At 51.6% G+C, this 14,030-nt stretch overlaps 2 protein-coding genes across 2 annotated transcripts in view; both read right to left on the bottom strand.

Annotated features, from left to right (window-relative positions):
• Positions 1-278: 278 nt before the first annotated feature.
• Positions 279-6,327, bottom strand: REC8 (REC8 meiotic recombination protein). The gene is made up of 19 exons (XM_007949253.1): positions 6,272-6,327; positions 6,113-6,181; positions 5,831-5,973; positions 5,671-5,746; positions 5,442-5,562; positions 4,142-4,226; positions 3,670-3,749; positions 3,278-3,413; positions 3,117-3,189; positions 2,944-3,035; positions 2,735-2,784; positions 2,290-2,424; positions 1,886-1,952; positions 1,620-1,786; positions 1,318-1,366; positions 935-1,001; positions 682-813; positions 502-608; positions 279-370 (listed from the first exon to the last, which is right to left on the bottom strand). The coding sequence occupies exons 1-19, from the start codon at positions 6,325-6,327 to the stop codon at positions 279-281; spliced, it is 1,797 nt and encodes a 598-aa protein (XP_007947444.1).
• Positions 6,328-10,684: 4,357 nt separating this feature from the next.
• IRF9 (interferon regulatory factor 9) overlaps positions 10,685-14,030 on the bottom strand; it is a 5,003-nt gene continuing 1,657 nt past the window's right edge. Inside the window, exons 3-8 of the mRNA XM_042782094.1 lie at positions 13,641-13,809; positions 13,454-13,559; positions 13,275-13,346; positions 12,249-12,590; positions 11,031-11,146; positions 10,685-10,876 (exon numbers count right to left, since the gene is read on the bottom strand). Coding sequence (XP_042638028.1) covers positions 10,685-10,876; positions 11,031-11,146; positions 12,249-12,590; positions 13,275-13,346; positions 13,454-13,559; positions 13,641-13,809 — 997 coding nt within the window. The remainder of the gene's footprint in view (positions 10,877-11,030; positions 11,147-12,248; positions 12,591-13,274; positions 13,347-13,453; positions 13,560-13,640; positions 13,810-14,030) is intronic.

Raw genomic sequence — 14,030 nt, 5'->3', positions numbered from 1 at the left:
TCACGCCTTACCAAAAGTTCTGGGCCTCATGCTCCCTTGGGAGTCTTAGCCTTGTTTGCTGCCTTACACAGGTGTCCCTGAGGCTGGACTTGTTTTGCTGTGAAACAACACACATGGCATCTTGACATCATACTACAATAAAGGCAGTTTTCTGCTTGAACAGGAGCTCTGAGGGCAGCTCTGATGGAAATGAACATTCAGAAAGAAGGCAGGCAGCACCCAGTGAGGCAGGACATGCTTTAATGTAGCTGATTTCCTGGCAGCTTTGTAAATGGGCTTTAACCACTGTGGAATCGGGGCCCTGGCTGGATCAAGAGGCGTCCATATGGCTGCTCTTGTTTCACAGAAAGGATCTGCTGTGCTGAGAGCACTGGGCAAGAGAGGAGAAAAGGGCAAAGTGAGGGGGACTCTTCCCTGCCCTCACTGTAGTCCCTACAGTGGCCTCTGGCCCGTTGTATTCCCCCACCGTACATATGTACAGATACATGTCCCTACACTCACCCAGGAGCATGTAGAAAACCCGGGCAGCCGTCCTGCGGGAGCTGAGAGGTGGCACCAGGCTGCTGAAGTCCGGCTCCCTGTTGGCCTGCAGCTCTAGTGCTACTGCCCTATAGGGATCAAGAACTGTTAGCTGAAGCTGCAGCCCAGGTCCACCACAGTAAGGCAGCCCCTCCCTGGTACCTATGCACAGCTTCCAGCGAGAACAGCTCAGGCTCTGGGGGCAGCTCCAAAGGCATCTCCATGGGCACCTCAGGGAGTTCGGGGACCACAGGCAACGCAGGGGGCTCTGGCTGCTCTGCCTCAGCCCAAGCCCTGGGAGAACAGGGGAGACAGGTAGAGAGCAGGGAGGCTGGTACCCTTGGTGGTAACAAGGGGCATACCATCCCAACATTTCCCCCACCTGGCCAGGCCTACACACAGCCTAGCAGCTTACCACCGCTCTTCCGGTGGGATGAGGCTGATGCGGGACTTCTCCTCCTCAGCAGCTTCTAGGGAGAGCTCTGTTGGGGGGGTGGGGAAAAGGTGCTGGGCAGGGTTTCTGCTTGACTTTGAGCAGTCAGGACCTTAGGGTCACTTGGTCTAAGTGGAAGCCAGAACTATAAACTGACTTGTTAAGAATATACAGGTGGGCAAACTCCTATCTGTGATTTATGTTACACACACTGCCTCACTCCCATAAACACAGGTTGGGAATCGGTTTTCTGGGACAATCTAGAGTGGCGGTCTCCACTGCCCTGCCTCTCCGGGGCTTACCCTCCCAGAGGTATCTGGCCTCCCACTTCTTTCAGGCTCACACCCCTGTACCCCTTCACACACCTGAAGACAGCATGAGGGGACCGCTGGGCTCCTGAGCCTCCCTCAGGACCTGGGGAGGAGAGAGAACTAAGGCTCTAAGCGTCACAAGCACCTAGGTCTGAGCAGTTGGGGGTAGTGTACTCGCCCAGAACCAGTCCTGGCTTGGGTCTGGGGACAAGCTCCCTTGCTGCTGGCTAGGACTGGGTTTTGTGCCTAAAGATTCAAGGCTAGTGAGCTTGTTTATATGGGCAGAAGGCAGCCCACTGGGTGCTCAAGCAAAGCAGAATGCAGGGTCTTCAGGGAAAAAGTCAAGATGCAGTTACCTCAATATCACTCAGAATTTCAGCCCTTCTTCTTTCCTCCTCAGCTGCTATGACCCTTTCAGCAGCCTCCTCTTCAAGTGTACGGGGTGGCCTGCGTCTAGGCACTCTTGGGGGAGGCTGGGCAGAGTGAGTCCAGAGAGCCAGTAGTTCTGGGGGTAGCCAGCCAGCTGGGGACAAGAAGCAGCAAGATAAGGATTTGAGGGATGAGAAGCACCAAGAAATGTGGGTTCAGTGGGTCCTCGGTATCCAGCCCCCACCACTCTTACGGCGAGTTGGAGTTTGGAACAGCTCCGGAGGGCTCATGGTCATCCTCTCAGGGGGCTGCACCATGGGCTGCGGGGGGAAGGCCAAAAACCCAGTTACAAGGGAGACATTCCTCCCTGCCCTCGCTCTACCACTTTAGCGTTGTTCCAGAGTTATCTGGCCTCCCATTTCTTTCAGGCTCACACCCCTGCTTGCACCACTCATTGCTAAAAACAGGACTTTTTAATCTGGTGCCTGAGGGTATGTCAGGTGAGGTTAGAGAGCATGGAGAATTTTGGGTGTGCAAACAAACGTCACCTACATTTCCTGGGGAATGGAGCCAAGTTTTCCATCAAATTCCCAATGCTCCCCCCCCAGGCCGTCCCCGCCGCCCACCTCCTTCCCCAGGGCCTGCGCTGGCACTCACACATTCCCAGCAATGGGCTTTAGTTTGCAGTTGTTCCTGGAATTTCTCCCGGGAGATCTGAGTCTCCTTGTCCCAGAACAGTAACTGGCGGCGGCGGCGACGTCGAGGAGGTGGGAAGACTGGAGGCCTCTTCCGCTGAGTGGGGAGGGATGGCAGGGGCAAGGCTAATCGCTACTTCTTTGCTTGTCATCCTAGTGGACTGCAAATGGCTCTAGGTGCCATGGGAAGCGTTGGGACAGGGCCTCCACTGCTATGTAACACATAGCCTGCATGAGTATACGGATCTGGGCAGGGGATGAGTGGGCACTAGATAAAATGGGACATTGGGAAAGGGTACTTTTCGCTAATTTGCACTAAAGCCCCAGGTAAGGTAGCAGTGGCTTGAACTTGGGGAAACATCTCTGGGAGGATGACAAAGAGAAGGCTTGGAAGGGACACTACTCACTTCTGGACTTGGTTGCACTGGCAGACGCAGCTCCTGGGGTGGGGTCACCTCTGCAAAAACACTTAGGTTTTGGCTCTGTCCTACAGGCCCCTTCACCCTTGCAGCACCCAGGAAAGAAGCTAGAGGGCTCTCCCTTAAACAAGTTGGAATTCAGGGCCCCTATCTGCCACAGCTATCTCAGGAGACCCCCGGGCCTGGTGGGCACTCACCAGTGGGTAGAGCCTTTGGCTCCCAGGGTACACGCTTCAGCTCCTCAGGGCTTACCACCAGGCCTGGAAGTGGCTCTGCTGCCACTTCCACCCTAAGGGAACAGAGACCAGAGAAATTAGGGCACCCACCCACAGCAGTGGCCCCCACCTGGCCCAGGAGTTCCTGGCCTTACTGTTCAGGAGCTGGAGACAAGGGTGGGGGAACTGTGATTTCACCCTCTGGGACCCGGGGCTCTTCCTTGGTTTCTGTGGAGAGAAGACCACAGCTTAGGAGGCAGAAGAGAAGAGATGGGAGAACTGCCCAGTCCCAGACTGCCCATGCTAGAGGCCTAACCATCCAGCGCTGGGCGTGCCCTACCTGGTGGGAGAGGCCTGGCACGCCGACGCTCCTCTAACAAGATTGCTTCATCTTCCTCAGCTATCAGCAGGTCAAGGTCTCGACGGCTGACCTCGGGGAGGTCCTTTTCACCCTGTTGGGAGAGGAATAGCAAGGGGCAGGGACTTGATGCCATTTCTGAAAAAGGTAGATGGATCTAGGAAGCCTGAGACAAGCCATGGGGCCAGGAGGAAGCCGAGTGGGTGTTCCAGTGATGGGTAGGAAGTGCAGAAATTGAGACAGAAGGCAGGACTCCGGGGACAGAGAGAAGTAGATGCAGGGGATAAGGGGCCATCAGAAGCAGGACCTGGGCCACAGGCCCTGGGTGTGTTTGTGGGGGGACCACTCACCTCGATCGGCAGCACGTGTATGGGTTCTGCCTCCTTGAGGGTGATGGCCTCAGGAGAGACCACAATACCCGGCATCCTGTCTGGAGAGTCAGGGAAGTCATACTAACCCCGCTTCTCCTTTCTAGAACCCCACACCCATGCAATGAGGCAAAAGCACAGATTCTGGCATCAAGTCAACCCACGTTCTAGTCAGGCCCACAACAGTCATCAGCAATCTGACCACTATTAGCCTCACTGTGCTCATCTGTAAAATGAAGATAAAATTTCTGACCTCATAAGACTTCTGTGAGGCAATTTTCACTCAAATCACAGTACAAAGTTAAAAAAAAAAGACTTGTGAGGCAGTAATGAGTTTACGCACATAAAGTGCTCCTCATGGAGACTGACTTCAGAAAGACAGCTCAAAGAAAGTGATTTCTTCAGCTCTTGGGCCTTCCTATATCTCAGCAGAAAAAAGGTACTGTGTGCTAACCTGGCTTCCGGGGCTCTGTAGGGACTTCCGGAGGCGCCTCCTCAAGAACTCTCTCTAGGGTCACAGCCTCTAAGAGGTGTCGAATCTTTGGGAAGAGATTAGGGACAAAAGATAGGATTCAGCATCAGCCTCCTACTTTTCTACTTTGACAGCCTTAGCTATTCAGACCAAACCCAAATCCAAATAATTCCAACTCAAAGCGACACTATACAACAGAGTGAACTGCCCCCATAGACTTTCTAAGACTATACTCTTTAGAGGAGCAGACTGCCTCATCTTCCTCCCACAGAGCACCTGGTGGATTCAACCACTGACCTTTTGGTTAGCAGCTGAGCACTTAACCAATGCACCACCAGGGCTCCCTGATATTCAGACAGTGGATGGTACTACCTGTTATGTCTGATTCTCATGGTATTAGCAGCAGCCTACAAGAAGCCCACTCCCCATCTGGTCTCCTTTCCTCCCATTCCCCCACATCATCTGGCTTTTGTCACCCTGTCTATGCAATAACACTCCATCCTATGTCAAGTGTCACGGGGGAAACAGGTAAAGAGAAAAGATTCTTGATTTTACAGAGTATGATCTATCAGGGAAACAAGTTTGTAATATGACCCCAGCAAGAGTCAACACAAAAGATAAAACACAGCTCTAATAATGCCTGGAATTCTGGAACAGCGTTTGATTCTGGCTAGGGGTGGGATAAAGGCACAGAAAAGGACGTGTGAGCCAGGTCTGTAAGGACATGTAGGACATGACTAGTAGAGCATGAAGGATGACCATTTGAACTAGGGGGGAATAAAAAAAAAATGAACATGGAGGCTAGGGGCTAGACTGGTGTTTGGAGGCCAAAGATGCCAGAGGGCACACTGAGAGATGTCTGGAGAAGGCTAGCTTTGGACCATGCCATGGAGAGCCCCCAGTGCTATTACTGTTTGCAGTGGGAAGCCACTGAAAGTGTCTGAGGGAAGAAGGTTACATTATCTAAGCTGTGGGTGTCCAGAGAATGGCTTGGAGACAGGTACGGGTAGAGAAGCCATGTGCACAGAGATGATGAGGGTCAGGATTAGGGCCCTGGCAGTGGGAACAGTGTGGAAATGAGCAGGGCCAGAAGCTGCCTCCTGTGGAGACACTGTCCTAGCAGGTTTATCTCGGTAAGTACAGGGGACTTCACCCGAATGGGCCCAGCATCTCCTGACAGGTCCCTGCCCCCTAATCCCTTGCCAGACTGGCACAGGGCAGCCCTTCCCCTTCTGCACTGTCACTTCATGAATTTGAGGTGTTATAGGGGACTGAGCTCTACCTGAGGGATCTCAAAGGGGCTGGGAAGTTGAGGCTCCACAGACATCATCCCAAAAAAGGGGTCAGGAGCATCTTCCAGGGTCTCCATCATAGCCAGGTGGCTAGGCAGCAGCAGGCTGGGTCTAAGGTACAGAGTGGGCTATCAAGGGCTGAGGCTGACACACATGGAGGCCAAGCAGGTGGTTATGCCACCAAAGGCTGGGTGGGTTCAGTCTCAGGGAGACACTCACAGTTCTGGCTCCACCATATCTATGCGGATCTGCAGCTGGGCACGATGCAGGCGCTCCAGGATATGCTGGATGTCTTCTGTGGGCACAGAGGGTGATGCATGGAGGGTCAGCACCAGGAGCCAGGCGGCTCTGCCCCACCTCTTGGGCTTCCCCACCTTACCTACGAGGTACTGGCATTGTTGGGAGTATACTCGGATCACACCAATCTGTAGCTGGGCTGAGAGATAGAGGGAGAAGCGGGGCCGCGGTAGGCCAGGTCGTGGGGGCTCCACGCGAACCATCACGTAATCGAGGATTTCCTCACTGGGGGAGGATTTCACTTAGTTGAGGCTTTCCTACGATTCTCACCTCTCCTTGGAGGCCCATTCCCACCGCCTTGTCCACCCAGCCATTCCCTGACCCACCCAGGAGTCAGGCCTCTCCTCCCTTTTCTGGGCCTTACCAGGTCTTTACCACATTCACTTTCAGGTACTCCCGCTTCACCAAGCGGCTGCCGCGGGTAGCTGCCAGCCTGGAGCAGGGGGTGGGGGTGGTAGGAGCGTTGGCTGAGAGCCCCTGGCGCCCCCCCCCCCCAAAGGCTCCCACTCCTCCTTGCACTTACCAGATGGTGGAGAAGCAGCCCGTGTGCCGCTGAAGCACGTTAGGGTAATAGAACATTTTCCCTCCGTGGTTTCACCCTCGCCTCCACAACTCCTCCGTTTGGATCTCAAGTCGAATTCTTACGGTTCAGGATTTCCCAACACCGACAGAGAGTAGGACCCAGATAGCCAAATAAATAAACTGATAAACAATCTGCGGATAAACAGTTGAAGAGATTATTAAGTAGATGCGTAGATTCGATATGGAGGAGTAGGGACGCGCGTGGCTTTGTTACTTCGAACTTACTTACTGGACTCTTCAGGATTGGGTTCCAGGCTCCAGATGCTGAGCTCCCCAAAAGCTGATCCTCAGCCCAGGTCCCGAGAGAGAGTGAGTGTCGGTAGTAGAACTTCCTCCGCAGGCCCCGGCGATATGCCAAATTCCTGCGTCTTTGCACGTAGCGTGGGCACTTGCAGTCCCCGTCCTGGGTCGCCCCCTGCAGGACTAGACCCCGTCTCAGGGAATGAGAGCTCAGATGCTTTGCATCTCACTCCTTGTTTGAGGGCAGCGACCCTCAGAACAGCCAATGGGGAACAGAAGTCGGGTTCGCCTGGGTTCGAGGCAACAGGTGGCGCCGGAGACAGCAGCGAACCAATCAGAAGGAACTGCGCTCTGCCCTGGCCATTGTGAGGTGTCCTGACTAACGGGCATTCCTTTTTGCCCCTAGTAACAAGCATTTCTCTAAGACGCTACTCTGCTGACCAATGACAGAGAAGCAAATCTCAGCTTCTCCCCTGCTGCGAGCCTGGTAACAACAGCGGTTCAACTACAAACGGAGGTCGGGGTCATATGGAGGGCAACCGCCCTAACCTGGTTCAGGGTGGCAAAATGTTAGACGCTGCCCTTCCCGCCAAATTCCATCAAGTCAGCCATTGGTCTCACTTTGTGCCCAGCTCAGTGCCTATGGTGTGCTGTTGTTGTTGTTGTTGTTATGTGCCATCTAGTCGGACGCGACTCATAGCGACCCCTCCTCCTTGGGTTTCCGAGGCAGTATCACTAGGGAAGTAGATTGCCCCTTCTTCCTTCCGAGGACCACCAGCCTTCTGGTTAGCAGTCATGTGCCTTAGGCACTATGCTACCTGAGCTCCCTATGGTGTGCTAGGGAGGTAGAAAGGGGTGTGAGGTGGACTTGGTACCGCCACAGGTCAGTGGGCAAGAAGTCAGATCTCACATGAAGCAGAGAACTTGCCTGGGTCAAGGTTGTGGGCATTCTGAGTTGTGAATGTTCTCTGGGCTGAAATAGACTGTCCTCTGTTGGATTCAGGGTCCAGTTCTCAGCCTATAAAAGCCATTTATTGGTCTCAAACATTCTTTGTGTGAAATTACGTTGTATGCTTGTAGTTACAAACCCTCCTCATCCCTGTACATCCTGCCCAGTTGTTTTTTGGGCCTTAGAGTGCTCTTCACTCCAGAGGACTTAGGCCTCTTTGTTCCAGCTGGGCTGATGCTATCTATTTACAGCCTCCTTCCGTCTGGGAGCTCTTGAATTCAGGGGTCCTGTCTTTTTCAGCCAATACCTGGCACCTAGCTTAGTAAATATTCATCAAATGAATATGTAGTTGCCCTAAATTTACAGCCACAGAATGTCAAAGCTGAAAGGGATTTAGAAATCATCTAGTCCAAGCCCTACTTTTATAGATGACAAAACAGGCCCATACAGACTTTCTCCCCAACTACACAGCTCTTAGTAAGAGCCTGCTTTGGAACCCCACTCTCTGGGTGGTTTGGAAACCCACTCTCTGGAACTCCAGTGCTCCCAGTCCCAATTCCATTGTGCTTGGCTAGATTGGCTTCTACATGATACTTAGAAATTGTTTTAATCACTGTACATAAGTTGTCAACATTTTTAAGTGATCATTTTGAGACATAAAGATGAGAAAGTGGGGGCACCTGCCCTTCAGGTGCTTAGAACCTAATTTAGGAGATAAGCAAGGGCCACAGTCATTTATTCACTCATTCATTCACTTACTCAACAAGTATGTGCCAGGCACTCCTCTAGGTACTTGACATACAGCAAGGAATAAAAACAAGATTCTGTCCTTATGGGGAAAGGACATGATAAACAAGTAGAGAAATAAGAAATATGTCAGGTGATGATCAGTGCTATGAAGAAAAATGAGGCAGCATAGAAGAGTAATGAGTATTTAGATAGAGTGCTCAGGGAAGCCCTTCCTGAAGACATGATATTTTAACAGAGATACAAATTAAGTGAGGGGACAAATTGTGTGCCTACATGGAGGAAGAGTGTTTTAGACAAAAGAACCAGTAAGTGCAAAGGACATGAGGCAGAAATGTGTTTGGTGGGTTCAAGGATAGCCCAGAGCAAAGTGGCTGAGGGGAAAAAGGCAAGGGATGAGGTTAGAGAGGAGGATGAGGGCCAAATCATAAGGACCTAGGAGGCCATTGTAAGGATGTAGGCTTTTACCCTGAGTTGGGAGCCAATGGAGTGTTTTGAGCAGAGGTGTGACATGACCAGATTTATAGGTTAAGGTACCTCTACTGGCTGCGTATGCACAGGGAGACAGCTTAGGGGGCAGGAGTGTATGGAGGGCTGGGCACAGGGAAGAAGTAACTATAGGGAAGAAGTGGGAGGGGAGCTGTTGCATTGCGGTAAACTGTGGTCAATGACATGAGACAAAGTATATGTGAACTGTTGTATGTATGGAAAGTGAATTCGCTCTGTAAATCTTCACCCAAATCACACACACACACACACACACACACAACAGAGTTGTACTGCTAAAAAAAAAAAGTACCTCTACTTTGTTGACAATAGGCTGAAGGTGAATAAGATGAGAAAGTGGGGGCACTAATGAGCTCCTAACACAAGTTAGAAGGTTCGATGTGAGAGATGATGGTGGTGGAAACAGAGAGAAGTGGTCAGGTCCTGAATATATTTAAGGAATGAAGGATTTGCTGATGGATTGGATGTGGGGTATGAGAGAAAATGGAAGTCAAGGACCTGGTACTCAGGACCTGGTACAAAGAAGGTTCAAGAGGGCTTTCAGTGAATTGAAGGCACAACAGCCTTCAATTGTGGCACTCAGAATGTGAGTTCTTTGATGGTAGAACAGATGCCTGTTGAGGCTCTTGGCTTCTTAGGAGGATGATGGGCAAGACTGAATAGAACAAAGGTCCCAGAAGGCAGAGAGGCTCAAAAGCAGCATTCAGTTTGTCAAATGAGGGAGCAAGAGGAAGACTCTTGGAAAACCAGATGCATTTGGATTTGATCATGCCACTGAAGGTCTAAAACAGAATGACAAGACAGGAAATGACACTGGAATGCCAATCCAGTGTTGTGAGCAGGAAGGGGAAGCTCTGATAGTCCAGTAAGTGGTGACCTGGGTCTGAACTTGTCTGGTAGAAGGGTGTGTGCACAGAAGTCAGGTGACAAGTGGCCTTGTGAAGAAGGAATTGCCGCTTTGTTGGCAGAATGAATAGAGGAGAGAAGGGAGAGGAGTGTCAGCTGATTTAGACCCCTCAAATTTTTGTGAATGGTTGTTAGTGATATGGTAGCATATGCTAGGTTGTTTCTTTTGTGGGGCTTGTGTAGGGTGAAGAATCAGGTTTGGGAGAAACATTCGGTCAAGGTGACAGGGGACCTGTGCTGGGTGGCAGTGCTGGGAGGAGGGACTCAGGGCCCCATCTACCTCCATAGAAGCAGCCAGATAGAGGAGGTTCAGCAGCCCCTCCCTTGACTTCCTCTCCCCTCCAAGGCCTTTAGCCCATAGTTTCAGGCCCATCTCAAGTGTCTCCTCTTTTCATCTAGAACTCTAGTCCAATGGCAGGCTTGTCATTGAGGCCCTAAGCAAAGAAAGGTAGAGTGCAAACTTTCCTCTGTGAAGCAGGTGGCTAAAGTACTCAGCTATAGTCTCAGTGCCCCTCTTGGTGACTGATCCCAACTATTCCCCCCGATTCTTGTGGTCTACAGGGTTCAGAAAGCCAGGCCCAGAGCCTACAGAGTTCAGACAGCTTGGCAGTCAGATGCTGTAGGCAGAGGAGATGAAACAGGCCCAGAGACATCAGCAGCAAGAGAACCTAAGTGCCCAGTTCCCAAATTCACATCTGTGACATCCACTTTTGACCCTGCTACCTTCTTCTCTCAGCAAATCAGATACTGATTCTTCTTTCAAGAAAAGTTTATTTAAAATGCTTAATGACGATCTAGGAAGCAAATATAAAGTGCTTGGCTTTAGAGTGAAGGTGTGGGAAAAGAGGGAAAGGTCTCCTGAGTTTCAGTCATTTGGATTTTCCCCATTCCTTAGAGATGAAAGACAGTAGGTCTTAAAAAAAAAAAAAAAAAAGCGGGAGGGAGAGGCAAAAATCATCGTTGAGTTTCCCACCATCCATGGTGAAGAGTTCAAGGATGCAGCCATTACACACAATCACTGAGAATTAACACAGAGGAAGCCAGGTCACCAGTGTTGAGAATGGCTCTATCTAAAGGAGAGAGGAGGAGAAGAGGTGAGGAGACAGGGGGGTCCCCCAGGCTCTGCATCAGGGACAGAGTGGCTGACTGCTCTTCTAGAGTCCCCGCCAGTAAATGCCGGGCAAAGGCCTGCTCCATCTGTACAGGAAGAGGTGGGGGAAGAGGCCGTCAGTAAGCACAGCAGGTAGGCAATGCCTTCAAGAGCTGCTTCTCCCCAGAGACTGGTTCTCCTTCTGGAAACACTACCCACCACCCCCAGCTGTGGACAGGCTAGTCCCTGCCTTGAACTCACCTGTACTGTAATACAATTCTGTGGGGTATGGTTAGGGCCAGGACTCTCCTCCCAAAAATTCAGTGTTACTTGGAACTTGGGTGGGGGGCCCAGGCCTTGGAAGTACCTGGCCAAGTCTGAAAGAGAGAGGGTCAGGGGTTGGAAGAAAGAAAAGGAAGAGGAGATAGGGCAACATGTAGGGAAGTGGTAGGGAGGAATCCAAGATAGCGAAAGAGGGGTGGGAGTGAGACCACTCAGAGACCAAAGCAAGAGAGCAGGAGCTGCAGGATCAGGCAGTTATTGCCTTGGGTCAGGAGAAATGCTAGGCACTAAGGAGCTACTCAGGAACTCTGGTGGCATTATGCCTAAAGCACTTGACTGCTAACCAGAAGGCTGGCAGTTCAAACCCACCAGCCACTCCTCGGAAGGAAGATGGGGCAATCTACTTCCACAGTGATACTGCCTCGGAAACCCAAGGAGGGGTCGCTATGAGTCAGATCTGACTCGACAGCACATAACAACAACAACAAGAAGCAGCTACTCACCCAGGTATGAACAGAAAAACGCTCAAAGTCAGTCATGTTTAAAGGTAGCAGATTATTACACAACTTGAAAGCAATCTTTCACAGAGTTTAGAATCTTCAGTGGCAGCTGCCCACATGTGCGCACACCTCTTGTTGCTGCTAACCATTCCCCCCACCAATGCTAGGTTACATTACACATGGCCCCGGGAACATCCACACTCTGTGTCCCCTATGCTCCTGACTCTACTCCTGTAGTCAGATTTAGAGTGAAGTGGAGGAAGGAAATGGAATTCCAAGAGTGATTAGATGAGAGAGCAGCCTTAGGGGACTCCTGGTGTCAGGCCAGTATGTGGTGTGTGCCAACTCTCCAAATATGCGGATGGCGGTATGTGACAGTGTGAGTGCAAAAGAGGGCCAGGGGTCCCAAAACCGTGTGTGACCTATCTGTGCGCTTTCACGGAAGTTATGTAATTATTATAATGACGCTTTTGTGCTGGCCTCAACCTGAACCTCATCTTCCACAGCCTTGCTGGGGAAGGAGAGTTGCCAGGAAGCTGGTATGATCGCATAGGGTGTGCACTGCACAAGTTCAAGGCACAGACTAAAACGGAGGACCTGCTGGCTGACAGGGTGTAGCAGGGCCTACCAAGTGGGACCCAAGGAGTACCAAGAAGTGGGGAATAGAGGCTCAGGTGCTCAGCTGGAACAACCTCACCTCTGCAGAAGTAGGCTGTTTTGAAGAGCTCCACGCACTCGTTGCTGGGCAGCAAATGTGGGCCTGGACCAGGAGGGGTCTGCGGTGCATCCCAGGAGATGGGGATGGGGCAGAGGCGCTGCACGAAGAGGCCTTGGGGGTTGCTGGCCACTAGGATGCCCCTCTCGAGCTGGCTCAGCAGGCGCTGTGTGGGCTCCAGTGGGTCAGGCTTGGGGAAAATCACTTGCTCCATGCTGCTCTGGGAGCCTGAGGGCTCGGCCACAAGGCGACAGTCCAGGCCGTGCACCTGGGTCTCCCCAGCCACACGCCCATTATAGATGAAGGTGAGCAGCAGCGAGTAGTCTGGGGACAGAGAGAGTGGCAGCTGCACCCGGTGCTGGGGGAACTCCCAAGCCAGCAGCGGTGCCTCTCCCCAGTCCCTGGGAACACCTGGTTAGCACGAGCCTCTGGGGAAATGAAACGGAGCTCCTTGTAAATCCACTGTCCTTATTTTACTGATGAGGAACTGAGGCCCAGAGAGGGGCGCCAAGCAAAATCTAGGGAGGACAAAGAGGGCAATGGGGCTGGGGCTGTATGTGCACCTGCTGAGATGAGAAAAGGTACCCCCCTTCCTTCTCTTTACTCCCCACATCCCCCCATCAGCCAGGGGGCTACCTGTCAGGCTTTCCTCTTTGTCAGGGGGCAGCTAATAAAGCGATTCATACTGAGGCCTTTGGAGCTTAATGGCCAGGGTCTTGCAGTTTATAAGAGCCCAAGAGATTAGGCCTCTGTTTAACCCAAGAAAGGAATGTCTCAAAGGGGAACTCTAGGGAATAGAGTGTGTAAGGTAGTATTTTGGAGGAGCAAGCTGTCTGGAGTCTGGCCAACAGCTCCTGGAATTCTCGTTGCCTAGAAACCAGGGTCCCTGTCTATGGTAAGGGGAGTCCAGTTGGCTGCAAGCTTTGACAGGGAAGAAAATGTAGGCATAGCCAGAGAAGAAAACCTGAGGGGAACAGGCAGCAGAGAAGAATCAGAAACACCAAATACCTGAGTCTGGAGGAAGCAGAAGTTCCAGGAACACCTGATCCCTTTGAAAAGGGGTCTCAGTTGCATCTGTGCCTGGAAGCAAGACAAAGGTACAGGTCATTCAGATTGGGGGTTCAAGGGCCAGAGATCGTGGCATTGTTAGGCACGGAGGATGACACATGAGGCAGGGGAGGTGGTACCTTCCTGAGGCTTAGGGCTGTTGCTATTGCTGCTGCTGCTGCTGCTGCTGCTTTTGCTACTGCTCCCTGTGTCTGAATGGTCTGTTCTCTCACTGGCTCCCTTCTCCTGTGGACACAAGTGTCTATCATTGGTACACCTCTTCCTCTAGTTACTGTCCTGCCCTCAGTGCCCGCCTCCAGCACTTACATTTTTGATGGGGTCCTGGAGCAATAAGGGGCTGAGTACACAGCTCTTCATGGTATCCTCATCCTCCTCCCTCTCAGAAGACATGGAACTGTGGCATCGCTTTAATGGTGATTTCTGGGTGCCTGGCTGAGCTGTGGAACATTGTTGAGATGGGGGACATGGGTCAGAGCTTTAAGCAGGGACAGAGGGTAGGAGAGAGTATGAAGCAGAGCAAGGATGTGCAGGACTGGGAAAAGGAACCCAAGGAACTGTAAAATGGTACAACCATTGTGGAAAGCAGTACGGCGATTCCTTCAAAAGTTGGAAATACAAATGCCATTTGACCCAGCCATCCCATTACTAGGTATATACCCTAAAGAAGTGAGAGCCATAACAAGAACAGATATATGC

Source organism: Orycteropus afer, unplaced genomic scaffold (assembly GCF_000298275.1).
Source record: "Orycteropus afer afer isolate SDZICR_OR568_19922 unplaced genomic scaffold, OryAfe1.0 scaffold00243, whole genome shotgun sequence".
Classification (NCBI taxonomy): Eukaryota; Metazoa; Chordata; class Mammalia; order Tubulidentata; family Orycteropodidae; genus Orycteropus; species Orycteropus afer.
Note: the sequence above shows the minus strand (reverse complement) of the source record. Positions and strands in the feature narration are given on the sequence as shown.